Source organism: Capsicum annuum, chromosome 12, assembly GCF_002878395.1.
Source record: "Capsicum annuum cultivar UCD-10X-F1 chromosome 12, UCD10Xv1.1, whole genome shotgun sequence".
NCBI lineage: Eukaryota > Viridiplantae > Streptophyta > Magnoliopsida > Solanales > Solanaceae > Capsicum > Capsicum annuum.
In genome coordinates, this window is record NC_061122.1 from 7,863,810 (window position 1) to 7,879,830 (window position 16,021).

At 34.4% G+C, this 16,021-nt stretch overlaps 1 protein-coding gene across 1 annotated transcript; it reads left to right on the forward strand.

Moving 5' to 3' along the window:
• Positions 1-5,177: 5,177 nt before the first annotated feature.
• LOC107851067 (FT-interacting protein 1-like) lies at positions 5,178-8,267 on the forward strand. The gene has a single exon (XM_016695966.2). The coding sequence runs from the start codon at positions 5,673-5,675 to the stop codon at positions 8,049-8,051; it is 2,379 nt and encodes a 792-aa protein (XP_016551452.1). The 5' UTR covers positions 5,178-5,672; the 3' UTR covers positions 8,052-8,267.
• The last annotated feature ends 7,754 nt before the right edge of the window (positions 8,268-16,021 follow it).

Sequence of the window (16,021 nt, forward strand, 5' to 3'; positions counted from 1 at the left end):
TGGATGAAAAGCATGTTAATTTATATAGCCAACATGTGCCTTTTCTGAAAAGTGGCAATGGTTCACTTAAAAGGTGTGACCTTTCTGGAAAAGTCATGTCTATTCGTCTAAAGAATGTGTCTTTTCCGAATAGGCATACCATTTCATGAATCAGTGTGTCATTTCGTTGAAGGGTTGCAACCCTTCATTTCAGCATTGTACTGTTTCGAAACACTATTTCGGAATCTGCATACATGCATATAAATGGAGTATCAAAACACAGAAAAAAGTTGCGAGCTGAAGCCAAGCGAGCGACAACGACGATGGCGTGAGGCATCTCTTATTTCTTGCCTCACTTACCATGTGGAGTAAGTGTCCCTTATTTTAAACACTCACAATTCTCTTCTTCCACCACTGTGGGAGAAAGAGTGAACTTTCCAATTTGGGAGTACACTTTCTAAATTGGTGTCTCCCTTCTCCACCATTTTTCTTCTATTTTTCATTCACGCTTTTTTTCATATACTTTGAATCCATCATATATATATACATCATATATATAGCATATGTATATTTAATATGAAGTATACATTTTGTAAACTAGATGGCCAAAGACATTAGGCTATAATTTTATATACAAGAGATTTTTAAATCCTTTTGTGATTAGTGATTCAATCATTATTATTGATTCCACCGCTTTAAAGAAGTTTAATTATTCAAATTCAAAGAGTTAAGCCTAACAGTGCCCCAAATTAAACTAGAGTATCGAGAAAAATATAATTTTCTATTCGGGATCACAGTTTCATCCATTCGTTCGAAAGCTCAAAGGTGAAGAAGTATTTAGCCATACTCTATATATCTGAAATAACCTTCTTTAACCACCCGAGCAAAGCAAATGAAACAAAAGAAAGAAAAAATACCTCCACAAAGTTGTATCAAATCATAAAGTTGGCCAAAGTATGTATACTTGACATACCAATACTATGACGAATATTTATAAATATCAAGCAAATAAATATATGATATGTGTTTGTAAGTATGCTTTTAATAATTAATCTTGATTAATTAACATGTGTTTTCACCTTATTATATATATTATTTAACTATAATAAAATAGTACTCCCTCTGTCCTATTTTATGTGTCGCTATTTGATCGGATACGGAGTTTAAGAAATATGGGAAGACTTTGTAAAGTTTACCAAATTATCCTTTATAAAAAAATGTGTTAATATTTTTTTTTTAATTAAGTGGGACCAATAAGGGTAAAAGGGTAATTGTGCCTTTAAAAAGTTGCCAAATAAGGAAGGCGACACTTATTTTGGGACGGATTAAAAAGAAAATGATGACACATAATTTGGGACGGAGGAAGTATATGATTTGCTTTGCTGAAAAAACTACCCCGTATAATAGATAAATATTTTTCTTATGTACCACGTGTTGGATTTCCTTAGTTTATTTCTATAAATAAACCAATATTATTTGTCGAACATATGTATGGGCCATATTCATTAATTATGCCTTATAATTATATTCATTCATTGATGACGTGTCCCCCCTTTCAATTAAAGCTTCAATAACACAAAATAAAATGAATTTTATCATGCTATAGTTTTCAAAGCTATACGTTAGTTTGACAACATATCTTGCAGTCTTAAAGCTTCGAAATTTTTTACGATAAAGATTATAAAATAATAAATTTTCAATGATTTTTCGATAAGAACAGAGAGCTTTAAAATCAACTTGATCTTTCTAATGCATATTTATATTGACACGGTCCATTAATTTGTGTTTGATGAAACAATAAGTAGCATAATTCGATTTTACTTGACTAAAAGAGAGAATTTGCTTTACCTAACTCTATTTTTAAATAACAAGACATAAATCTCTGATCTATGACTTGTTAGTTTCGAATAAAAAATGAAAAGTGTTTGACTTTATCACCTTATTAATAACTCAATATGCATTTTATGAACGAACGTAATATCATTGATACTTTTTATATGTTTGCCTAGTGAATTATTTTCTCTCAAATTAAAAGATTTATTTTAGACTTGTCAAATTTCATTATTTTTAACACAATACACCTCTCACCATCTATCTAAAATCTAAATAAATGCACCTATATCTAATTTAGCAAAACAAAAATTGAAACATTTTGATGATTGTTCTGATTTGGATAGGCACTTTGACCCAATTATGCATTTTACCTTGTGTGATTACGGGATCGTGTGTTAAAAAAAATAATGCATCCATTATTCTTGTTTGTTATTAATATCTTATTTGGTATACAATTTTAATCTATGTATTACTAATGCTTACATTAGTTATATACACCATTATATATTAAGGTGTGTGTTATTAATATTCATCATTTTCTATGTATTAGTAATACTAAGTGTTTTAACACATGTATTAACTTAGTAAATGACATATTTATCCCTCGAAGCCTTACTAGAACATTTTTCCAAGTCTTTCTTCCACTGTGTACTACTTTGCCTATTTCGCAGCACTTTGCCTTCAGTATTGTCCTCGTTATAGTTTGTGTCTGTTTAGGTGGAGTTTTAAGCTCAATTGGTTTCGTCTTAGACTTTGGTTTCCTCCCTATGTACCTTATCATAGTTGCAAACATCTTTCTGAATTTGACAGTTTATACTTTATAAGTCCTAAATCTTATGACGGTAATAGCAGTGAATGTACCCTCAAGTGTGAATAGGAAACTAGGTAGCCGTTTGACCATGAAAATTACTCTTTTTCGAAGTTGGAGTTGAGTTGAAGATGAAGTTGGAGTTGGAGTTGGAGTTGTGTTTGACCATGTCTTTTTGAAATTTTTTCTTCGACTTTTGAAAAATCTTTTTAAATATGATTTTATGCCCTCAACTTTTAAAAATTATCAAAATTACCCAACTACTAATTTACCTACTAACATACAACCAAATGTTGAGAAAATAATTTATATGTCTTCAATTGACAAAATAATTAACAACAAACTAATTATTATGATTGTTATTCTTCTAAAATTTGGATAAAAATATCACAAGCACGAGCTAAATAAGTTTATCTAACCATAATCGATTAAATAGAGAAAAATATATTTTGATAAATATGATTGATAGATATAAATATATTGTATATATTCTTAAATTTGTTGATGAAAATTCTTAATTATTTTCACTTGAATTAATTATTTTATTGAATTTGGTCTTTTTAAAAAAATTACGGAATTTAGTTAATAAGAGAGGTTTGTGTAAAAATTTAAAGATTGAGGTTATATGTAATAATAATGGAAGTTGAAATTAGAAGTGGAAAAAGATGAAAACAACAAAAAGTTGTTTTCCATTTTCGAAATTTTATTCCGGAATTATTTTTCAAAATTTCATGACCAAACACCATAATTTTTAACTCCAGAAAAAATTTTCGGAAAAAAAGAAAAAATATCCATGGCCAAACGGGCCCTAGGATTATGTATGAAATTGTTTTTTGTTTTTTGTTTTGGAGGTTGTAATTTGAGAAAGAAGGGTTTAGTTTTTTAAGTTTTGAATTTGTTTGAGGAATTTTTGGAGGGGTTGAACCCTCAATTTTCACTGCCATTGCAATTGTACAACCTAATAAAAATTGCTTGTAATAATGAATAATGTCACTGACTGCAGTATTGAAAATTGCTTGTAGTAATGAAATGCAATGATTTCAATCTGAATGTTGAGGGCCAAAAATGGACGAACAACCAAACAAAGCGCAGAGGTTATTTTTGTAAATAATTTTTTTTTAAAAAAAAATTATACAAGGCATATTATTTTAATAATCAAATCAAATAATCTATAAGAAATAATGTCAGTATAACTAATGTAAGTATAATTAATACCAACATTACTAATGTTAGTATTACTACTAATACACCATATTCAGCATTGTACTTATAGACTGTACCAAACGACCCATAAATGACTTGATATGCAAGGATGGATGACTTGAAATTTTATTGAAATGTATAACGATTATAACGCCATCACAATAATTGTGTTAATTAATTTATTCCTTTAAATTGATCTTATTGAAACATAAAGATTCGTAATGTACACGTTCCACGTAGGAAATTAATAGGCAATTATATTTTTCATCATATTATAATTGGAAATTAAATGGAGTTTGACTTAGAGACTATATTCTAAAATTACTCTATTTGTCCACTATTTTCTTCGTCTCAAAATAGCTTGACATGTTTTTGAATTTTTTTTTTAAAGTCAAACATATAAATTCTTACCAACATTTTAAGAATTAAGCACACTACTCTTAATAATGCTGTCTAACCCTTTTCTTAGGAAAAAAATTGGAGCTTGCTTATGAGGAAGATTTATTTTAGTGCTTTAGTTTTGAATAAAACTTGGTCAATTAATTGTTATAGCATTTATTCCTATTATTTAGGAGTTAGTTAAGTGATTTAAAAATACTGCTAAATCTTGTTTCATTCTAGGAGAGATCAATAAAGTTATTTCTTCTACTCATATATTTCTCACTTCTCTAGTATATATACCCACAAATGGGTCCGAAAAGGGTAAGTGTACGCAATCAATACTGCTACCTCAATAGTGCGATAGAGAGGCTGCTGTCGATAGACCCTCGGCTCAAGAAACAAATCTTACTTCTCTTCTTTCTAAAATTTTGTTTTGAAAAATACTAACACTGCATAACATGCAATCCACATGCTGTGGATGTTGTCTGATGCTGTTATAATCAGTCAGCCTCGCGACCTTTAATGTTGTGTGATTGAATATTGAAGTAGTGCCGTCTTAAGTGTTGAGCTTGGTTGGAGTTGGTTTACCGGACCGAAGAGTACTGGCAAACAATATTATTACAATGCTGGAAAGAACTTGTCGCCGGAGCAGCCAAAAAAGAAGAGACTCCTTCAACAACACAAACTGTAGAAAGGAAATGATAAGAGAATAAAGTTTGAGGAGAATAAAGGATAAAAAGCATCTTTATATACATGCTCTCAAGTCTTTTGCATTACTTTTCTTCTTCAGTTCAACCTTCAATGCTCTTCTTTAGCTTTGGAACATTAAGAGAACATAAGCATCTGGCCACAAAAAATGCCAAAAGAATCTCAGAAAGTAAGTATAGAGAATACCAAAAGTCTAAAAGGCTATCATAATTAGAAAAAGGAAAAATTCCCTTTCATTTGAGAGTCCACAAAGACTAACTTTGTCATTAGAGATGTGCTATGATCAATTTTTGCCAAAATGAAAGTGCGTACACTTACCCTTCCCAGACCCCACTTCACTTTGTGGGAATACACTGAGTATGTTGTTGTTGAATTGTCAACCTCTCGGAATGATAGATACTCGTCTAACTTTATGCTTGTAGGTGCTAAAGCAAGGTGGAATTCATGCGTTTAAACTACGCGAATTCCATAGTGTATTTTCGACCTGCTTGCTTTCAAGAATCTTACATACTCATAATTTCCTAATCAAACAACAAAATGCTTTTGCTTTTCTTCTGTCATGAGTATCAACTCATTTTTAACAAAGGACATCTTTTCTGGTTATAATCTAAAGTGTTTAGAAAGACTCAACAACTAGCAGAATACAGAAACTCTTCCTTTTCTTCAGCATCCATCTAGTACTTGCTGAAGCTGCTATTTTTCTCAAACACAGAAGTTTCTAGTCCTAGAAGGAACGCGTAGGAGCTAGACAAGGGAATAGATGGGCAACGAACAGCCTTCCAACCCGCAAGATGATTTTAAGGCAAAAGAAACTAAGCCCCAACTTGGGCAAAGGTGGCCACATGGAGGATTCCGAGGGGGAGGTGGATGGATTACCAGTGACCGAGTCACAAGCACTTACGATCTTGTTGAACAGATGCATTTTCTTTATGTTCGAGTTGTGAAAGCAAGAGACCTACCGCCAAACCCAGTAACTGGGAGTTGTGATCCATATGTGGAGGTGAAGCTCGGAAACTATAAAGGCAAAACAAAGCACTTCGATAAGAAAGTGAACCCTGAATGGAAGCAAGTCTTTGCTTTTTCCAAAGAGAAGATTCAGTCTTCAGTTATCGAAGTTTTTGTAAGAGACAAAGAGATGGTGCAGAGAGATGATTATCTAGGGAAAGTGGTGTTTGACATGAATGAAGTGCCTACAAGGGTTCCACCTGACAGCCCTTTGGCACCTCAGTGGTATAGATTAGAGGATCGCCGGGGGGAGAGCAAAGTCAGGGGAGAGGTGATGCTTGCAGTGTGGATGGGAACTCAAGCGGATGAAGCTTTCTCAGAAGCATGGCATGCAGATGCTGCTTTAGTTCATGGAGAAGGTATTCATAGTGTCAGATCAAAGGTATACGTTTCACCTAAACTGTGGTACCTCAGAGTCAATATCATTGAAGCACAAGACGTAGAATCCCTGGACAAAAGCCAACCGCCGCAGGTATTTGTGAAGGCTCAAGTTGGGAAGCAAGTACTAAAGACCAAACTATGCCAAACGCGAACAACGAATCCTTTCTGGAATGAAGACCTAATATTTGTGGCGGCAGAGCCTTTTGAGGAGCAATTGGTGCTTACCGTTGAATGCAAGGCCGGCCCTTCCAAAGATGAGATTGCTGGGAGGTTAGTCTTGCCATTTAACACATTTGAAAAGCGATTGGATCACCGGCCAGTTCATTCTCGCTGGTTCAATCTTGAAAGGTTTGGGTTCGGAGTTTTAGAGGGAGATAGGAGACATGAACGCAAGTTCTCAACAAGAATCCATCTCAGGGCTTGTCTTGAAGGTGGATACCATGTATTAGATGAATCAACAATGTACATCAGCGATCAGAGGCCAACAGCGAGGCAGTTGTGGAAGCAACCAGTTGGAATCCTGGAAGTAGGCATCTTGAGTGCACAAGGACTTGTCCCTATGAAACCTAAGGATGGTAGAAAGACCACAGATGCCTATTGTGTGGCTAAATATGGATTGAAGTGGGTAAGAACCAGAACCATACTCGATAACTTGAGTCCCAAATGGAACGAACAATACACTTGGGAGGTCTATGACCCATGTACGGTGATTACATTGGGTGTCTTTGATAACGGCCATCTAGGAGGAACTGAAAATGCAGCTGCAGCGAAGGACTCCAGGATTGGAAAGGTCAGGATCAGACTATCAACACTAGAAACTGATCGAATTTATACAATGTCTTACCCACTTCTTGTTCTGCAACCATCGGGAGTGAAGAAGATGGGCGAACTCCAACTGGCTTTTAGATTTACTTGTTTGTCTCTTGCAAACATCATATATCTATACGGCCATCCCTTGCTCCCAAAGATGCATTATCTACACCCTTTCACAGTAAACCAAGTGGACAGTTTGAGATATCAGGCGATGAATATTGTAGCTGTGAGGCTTGGACGGGCTGAGCCGCCACTGCATAAAGAGGTTGTCGAGTACATGCTGGATGTCGACTCCCACATGTGGAGCATGAGAAGAAGTAAAGCTAACTTCTTTAGAATCGTTTCGCTTTTCTCAGGTGTAATTTCCATGAGCAAATGGCTTGAAGAAGTTTGCAAATGGAAGAACCCTATCACTACTATTCTCGTTCATCTTCTCTTTTGTATACTCATCTGCTATCCAGAGTTAATACTACCAACCATGTTCCTTTATATGTTTCTCATCGGAATATGGAACTACCGTTCCAGACCGAGGCAGCCTCCACATATGGACACAAAACTATCTTGGGCTGAAGCAGTTAACGCAGATGAACTAGAGGAAGAGTTTGATACTTTCCCCACATCCAAACCTGAGAATACAGTTAAAATGAGGTATGACAGACTTCGCAGTGTGGCTGGTAGAATCCAAACGGTTATAGGCGACATGGCAACTCAAGGAGAGAGATTCCAGGCTCTTCTCAGTTGGAGAGATCCGAGGGCAACCAGCCTTTTCATAGTCTTCTGTCTTATCGCAGCAGTGATACTGTATGTGACACCTTTCAAAATCATAGCTCTGGTAGCAGCTCTGGTTTACCTAAGGCACCCAAGATTCAGGAGCAAAATGCCTTCACCACCGTTCAATTTCTTCCGCAGATTGCCAGCTCGAGCTGATAGCATGCTCTGAAACAAAGTACACGAGATTGCAACGTATTTAGCTGATGTATTCTCCATTCTTCTACTTCAGTATTTTGTACGATTATGCCACTTTTTCTGTTTTTCGTCAACCTTCATGTGAAACGCATAGCAACGTCACCAGAACTACTCTGCGCAAATAGTAAGATGTAAAAGAACAATTGCTGAAATAAAGTACGCGACAGCATGACTCTTAATACATGCCCAATTCATAGTGTTAGGCCCCTTTAATTTTCTTTCCGCAGCATCATAGCAACTAATCTATGCGTTAAAAGTAATGTCCTCTTCCGCTGTAATAGCATAACACATTGCGAATGGCAGCTGAATGATATATTTTTAGGACAGAGGACAAGTAAAAAAAAAAAAAATATTTTTCATATTATGGACCAGTATAAAGTAGAATTGAAGTAACCTGTAGGCCTTAATATCAACACTTTGTGAAACTTTTACCATGCCAATCGACATTCCATACGACCACAATTCCTCCTCAATCAGAAGCAAGTTGGGATTGGCTATATGAAACCTCATTATCTACATCGCGCCAGATAAAACAAGAATACTTCTAACCATCTATAATAACCAAAACAGTGAAAATGTCAGAAGGCAAAATACAGTTAATGCTACTGTTAGGTTATCATTTTAAGAAATAAGGCAAAAAAGTCATCAACCAAGGAAAATACATTAAAACACTTGCACTGTATTATGGTTCTTTGGAGTAAAAGCTACCCCTCTAACGTTGTCCCCAGAAATAAGTACTACAACAACAACAACAACAACGAAAATATATCCAGTGTATCCCCGCAAAGTGGGGTCTGGGGAGGGTAAGTGTGCGCAGTCCATACCACTACCTCAGAAGTGAGACAGAGAGGCTGTTTCCGATAGACACCCCGGCTCAATCCCCAGAAAGAAGTGGAGTAAGAAAATGAAGGCACTTGAATCCTAGAACTGTGGTGGTCATGTCAATTTTACTCACATCAATGAGAATACGGGGTCTAAACCTGTATCATTTGTAAAACACCAGAACATATATGTGAATATAACCCGGCCAAGAGTCATATTTATGTAGCCTAGAGCAGCTTACAGAACTCTTGAGCCAGAGTCCACTGGTCCTCAGACGAAGCCAAAGTACAGTTAGACGAAGGCGTAGGAACTCTTGCAACGCAATCCCAGCTACAGGAAGCTAACTCCCTAAGACGAATGAGTCACTTTCTGATCCTTACTCCCCGAAGGAGCTCTTATTCTCATGGCTACATGAGCTACATTAGTTTCAGTAGGGTTAGCAATACAAGAACCTCGATTTGAAAATACCTACACCTGAGGCATAGTAGTCATAAACCATCTTTGGCAACTTTTTCTTAGCAATCTCCTCACACTACTCCATAACATTGCTTACTTCCTACATCTTTTGCAGTTGTTTTATGATCCCCCTATAAAGTCTTAACTATTTAGAATTTAGATGATGATGGGATGAGTTGTGGTCTTATAATTATTTAAGTTCACTCTATGAAGTCTCGATTGCACAAACATAAACATAAGCCTTCTTGAAGTTACATATTACTGTTAAATCAAAGTTGCTGCCATGTGACCAACTAGTCACGGAACAAAGACCCTCTTAACGAAAAAGCTAAAAACTACTCCCTTCGTTTAAAAAAGAATGACTTTTTCTGACTTACCACGAAGTTTAAGAAAATAAAGAAGAGAAAGATTAAGAGAAGATTACTCTGAGTAGGTCCATAGAAAAGCACATAAAACTCTTGGTTGCCATCTTCTTCTATTCAGTACCTCAAATTCATGTATCCGAGCTGACATGCAAACATCAAGACGTTCAAATTTCCTACTATCACGACAGAAACATAGACAATGAATTAAGACATCGACGATGTATGTTATCCGAGCTGACATGTTGTTAAGAATTCGTGCCCTACTGATTATCTTATTTTCGCCTAACTGTTGCTTATCAATGGAACAGGTTGCCTGACATGTTTGTTCCAACGAAGCAGTAAAACACAAAGTAAAGAACACAATGATTATTACGTGGAAAACACCCGACTCAAAAAGGTGTAAAAAACCACGACCCCCAACTTCACTAAATAACTCTGAGCTTCAACAACGACTGATTACAAAACTCTTGTAACCAACAAATAGAAATTATAAACTCTAATCCCTATAACTCAACAATTAGAAATTATAAACTCTAATTTCTTTGACTCAACAACTAGGAATTATAAACTCTAATTCCTAACTACACACGCCTCCCAAGGTATGCTTTCCCAAAGTCTCTGAGTTTTTCCCAACTCGAAGACTAGCTCCTAATTCAGTTTATAACACACTGAAATTAATATTACATCAATAGTTCAAACACAATAAACAACTTTAAAAATCAACGCTAAAACTCTTAGCTGGATTCTATACTTAGGACCAGGTTCTTCAATGATTGAGTAGCACTTCGTGAAATCAATCTTTCAATTGTGCTTTGTAAGTGTTACTCTGAATGATGTATCTTCTATTTAAACACAGCTCTCCAAAGAGTTATTTTTTATTTCGAACTCCTCCTTTAATCAGAACTCTCATTACATAGAGTTCTATTTCAAGTGAGACTCGTTCTTCAATTTCAACTCTTGTCTCCTTAGTGTTGTAGTCAAACTTCAACTCTCTAAATCAACTTATTTTCAAGTATTTTACTCAACCACAACTTCTTCAATTTCTCACGTGATTAGTAGCTTGAGTATATCAGAATTAGGCTTGCTCATTCGTTCTTGCCTTTCAGCAATCTTTGTCTGCATCTATCAGTAAAACCTGAAACCTGTCTTCCTATGCTTGGCACAGGTCAAGTAACATGGTCCATTCATGTGTCAGTCATCAAAAACTTTATTGATCTAACAAAGAGTCCTTCAATTTATATGTTTCCTATCTTGCGTAGACGTCTTCAATCTACAGAATCTTTCTCCTTCTACATATAGGACTCTTCAGGATATGCTCAGAAGTGAAACTCCTTCTATCCATAGGACTCCTTTTTCAACTCAACTTGTTTTCCCTTATCATCAAGTGTTTGAATCAAATTCAACTTCTTCAAATTTGCACATATTTATTTCCTTGAGTTTATCAGAATTAACCACTCATCTGGCTCTTGATTTCTTCCACTCTTGTCTTTAATCATCAATGATTTTGCTACAAGTTTCAGCTACATGAGACAGACAGTGTGTCTGTGAACCAGGTTGACTGACATGTTTCATATCACGTTGTCAGATTGTCAATCATCAAAACTACATCGTACCCAACACATGCAAACATCAAGACGTTCAAATTTCCTACTATCACGACAGAAACATAGACAATGAATTAAAACATTGACGATGTATATATGTTATCCGAGCTGACATGCAAACAACAAGACGTTCAAATTTCCTACTATCACGACAGAAACTACGATGACGAATTAAGACATCAACAATGTATGTTATCTGAGCTGACATGCAAACATCAAGACGTTCAAATTTCCTACTATCACGATAGAAACTATGATGATGAATTAAGACAAGAAACAATGATGATGAATTAAGACATCAACAATGTATGTTATCTGAGTTGACATGCAAACATCAAGACGTTCAAATTTTCTACTATCACGAAAGAAACATAGACAATGAATTAAGACATCGACAATGTATGCTAGCCAAGTTGACATGCAAACATCAAGCCGTTCAAATTTCCTACTATCACGACAGAAACAGAGATGATGAATTAAGACATCAACAATGTATTACGTTCAAATTTCCTACTATCACGATAGAAACAGAGATGATGAATTACGACATCAGCAATATATGTTATCCGAGCTGACATGCAAACATCAAGACGTTCAAAATTCCTACTATATATTACGACAGAAACATAGATAATGAATTAAAATATTGACAATGTATGGAATCCAAGCTGACATGCAAAGATGAAATCATAAATCGAAGCTTAATTAAACAAAGTGCAACACTTGCTTGATGGAATCAGAGCAACAAGGGTACTGTTGAGTCTACCACTTTCCAAAACTAAACTAGTACTCCTCCGTTTAAAAAAAAAATGACTTACTTTCTTTCCATTTCAAAAAATAAAAATGACTCCTTTTTTAAGACAACACTTTAATTTCAACTTGTTTTTCATGATAGTTTACTTCTTTTTTTTAATTTGACAAATAGAAGATGATGATTGGAACAAAGTTGAATGTGGATGACTTACTGCTCCTTCCAATTAAAGCTTTAATAACACAAACTAAATTGATATTTATCATCAGGTGGCTCAAGGGTAATACGGGTAAAACTTATACGCACCCGGTGTATACACCAAGCCAATACATGCATGCCTTGTGTTTGAATTTAAAGTTTATGTTACTTAACCATAATTAATCAATGAGATAATACATCAAAAAAACCCTGAACTTGTCCCGACAACTTAGTTTAGCACTTAAACTTTACGAATAATTATTTAACCCCTTAACATCTTTATAGTGAATTAATTTCTCCCCTTAATATATAATACCACTCTCATGAGGGAGAGTGCATCACACTCGCTGATACGTCAGCGCTAGATCACTGTCACATCATAGCCACGTAAATAAAGTATTTTTTAAATATTTTTATATATATCTATATAAAATAAAAATAAAAATATATATAAATATTATTTATATATATATATATATACATATTTTAAAATATATAAAACATTTTAAATTAAAAAAATACCCCACCCCCCATTTTTCATCTTCTTCATAACCACCCCTCTTCCCCGTCTACCCCCACCTGCACACACGCCCCCATCCACCCCTACGCTCTCACACCTAAACATACCCCCATCCACCTCCGTCCACCCCAATTTTTGCCGGAAAACTCAATCCACTTGAAAAATTTAATTACCACCATCGAAAAATATCATAAAATAGTGATAAAAAACTCAATCCACATGAAAAATTCGATCAAATCAATACCAAATTCTCTAAAATCAACAACCAAACATCCAAATCATGTAGATTTTTTAATTTTCAAATTCAATTTCATTTTTTTTATTGATCTAGGAGGTCGAAGGAGGATAAATTAAAGGTAGGGGTGGCAACTTTCATAATTGGAGGAGAAGTGGGGTAGGGGTGTTGGCTAAGGAGAAAGGGGGCGCTGTTGGCAGGGTTGGGTGAAGAAGAGGAGGAAAATATATATATATATATATATATATATATATATATATATATATATATATAAATATTATTTTTTAAAAAAAAATACTATTCATTTGTTTTTGTTTTTAAGAAAATGCCATGTCAGTATAAGGGGAAAATAAATTCACTATAAAGATGTTAAGAGAGTAAATAAATAGAAGATTAGTTTAAGTGTTAAAGTAAGTTGGGGAGACAAGTTTAGGGGGTTTTGATGTATTATCTCTTAATCAATATATATTTTACTTAATTTAATTACATAACCATGGTAAAGAATATTTGTTTGGTGTATACACCGGGTGCGTGTAAATTTTTACCAAGGTAATACTAATAAAGCTTTTGCTTTAGGTTCCCAATATTTTGAAACTTAAAAAATTTAAATAGTAAATTTTATGATTTTAACTTCACTTGAAATAACAATGAATATTGTAAAATACGTCTAAAAGAATTATCTAAAAAAAATAAATAAAGAAAAAACTATTTTATTTTTATCAGAAATATGTTAAAAACTTTGAATTAAACAATCAAACTTCATATTAATAAATAATGTATTAACAACAACATCTAAGTTAATGTTTTGCAAATAAATGTCGAGCATCTTATTCACTAGAATCCTTCCTTTTATTAGTAATAATCATATTAATTTGTGGAATTAAAACAACTAATATGCAAAAGCAAAAAAGACAACTTTAAATTATTATAGTATTATTTTTGTATCTATATGTACATATTGTTGAAGTTTTTGAAAAAAGAAAAGTTTAGGTTGAGAGTTATAAATAAACTTCACCTCCTTCATTGTTTGACACACACAAAAATATTCTTTTCCTTATTTACTATTAAAGAGGTTTAGAGATAAATCTCTTAGAGTTCTCTTTGAGAATAGTATTTTAGGAAGTGAGGGTGTGTGAGAAAATATTGTGTATTGTATGGTGTAATAATTTTCATATAGTGAATATTTTTCTGAGAGATCCGTGATTTTTCTCCAATTGGGGAGTTTTCCACGTTAAATCTTTGTCTTGTTATTCTCTTTAATTTCTTTGCTATTTTCTGCTTGAAAGCGGTCCGGAAGGGGTGGGAAAAATAATTCATTTTTCCCAACAAGTGGTATCAGAGCTTTCGGTGTGGAATAATGTTTTTAAAATTTTAGTATGCTCTGTGGTTGCAGTTTTGTCTGATCTTCCACATCAGAAAAAATTTCTGAATTAGAATTATTGTTCTCAAGCAGAAGTTTCGTCCCGGTGGAGTAGCAAGTGAAATCTGATTCCGGTGGAGTTTGCTCCACCTCTCTTTTCGGAAAACTAATTTAGTGGGTACTTTACATTACTATTGTCCATTTATTAGTACTGATAAACAAGATGGGGGACAAGATTTGAGATTTGTGGCAAGTGCAAGTCAAAGATGTGTTAATCCAATCTGAATTACACAAGGCATTGAAAGAGAGACCACCTAGCGAAAAAGGTGATAAGGATTCAGAAAAATCTGAAAGCAGTAAGGACTCTGAAAAATTCAGAATTAGTGATGAAGAATAGGAAGAGCTAGACATGAAAGCGGTAAGTCAAATTCGCTTGTGTTTAGTTAAAAATGTTCTTGCTAATGTGATTGGATTGTCTACAACAAAGGAATTGTGGGAGAAATTTGAAGAATTGTACCAAACCAAAAGTATTTCAAATAGGTTATATTTGAAGGAGCAATTTCATAAATTGCAAATGGCTGAAGGTACAACTATTTCTGATCATCTGAGTGTCTTGAATGGGATTGTTTCTGAATTGGAATCTATTGGAGTGAAAATTGATGATGAAGATAAGGCACTTCGACTTATCTGGTCTCTTCCATCTTCCTACAAGCACATGCAACCCATTTTAATGTATGAGAAGAAAATTGTGATTTTCTCAGAAGTGACAAGCAAATTGATTTATGAGGAAAAAAGATTGAAGAATGGAGATGAAAAATCTCTAGAATATTCAGCTCTTGTTATTAATGGAAAATGGAAGCAAAACTTTAAGAAGAAGGTCATCTGCTGGAATTGTAAACAACCGGGACATGTTAAAAATAATTTTCCAAATAATGGGGCTAGTTCGGCTGGAAGCTCCAAAGAAAATGTTGTCAATGTTGTCTCCCTAGAACAATGGGATGATATTTCTTTGTAAGAAAGATGAAAATCCTCATGGCATGAATGCTACCTTTAGAATTGCCATGGAAGAGGATGTTTAATTGGTAGCTGGTCCACAAGTTTGTACATGTGCATTGGTTGATAGGTGATGCAAGGTGTGTGGTTGAAAGGATGTCGATGACTAATGAACTCTCAAGAAATCAACAAGAGAGTTGCACCATAAGTTATTAGTAGTTTTTTCGACATGTGCCGAAAATGAAATTCTTGAAATTAGAAAGTGATTTCAAATGAAAATTCTTGGATTGATTTTTCAATCTGAGTGGATGTATTCCTTATGGTGGGGGTATGATAATTCTTGAATTTAGAATTATGATTGTCAGTAGCAGACAATGTGAAAGTTGCATCACACATGGTTGGCCGAATTTAGAGTGAGGTGGAAAACTGATTTTGTTATGTGTAGCTGGACAACTATAAAGGGTCAACGAATTGAATTTTCTACAACTATAAAGGGTCAACGAATTGAATTTTCTTCTCTTCAAAAGGTGGAGATTTATTGAAGTTTTTGAAGAAGGAAAAGTTTTGTCTCCCACATCGAAAATCTACTTGGTTTGGGAGGAGGTTGAGAGTTATAAATAAACTCCACCTCCTTCATTGT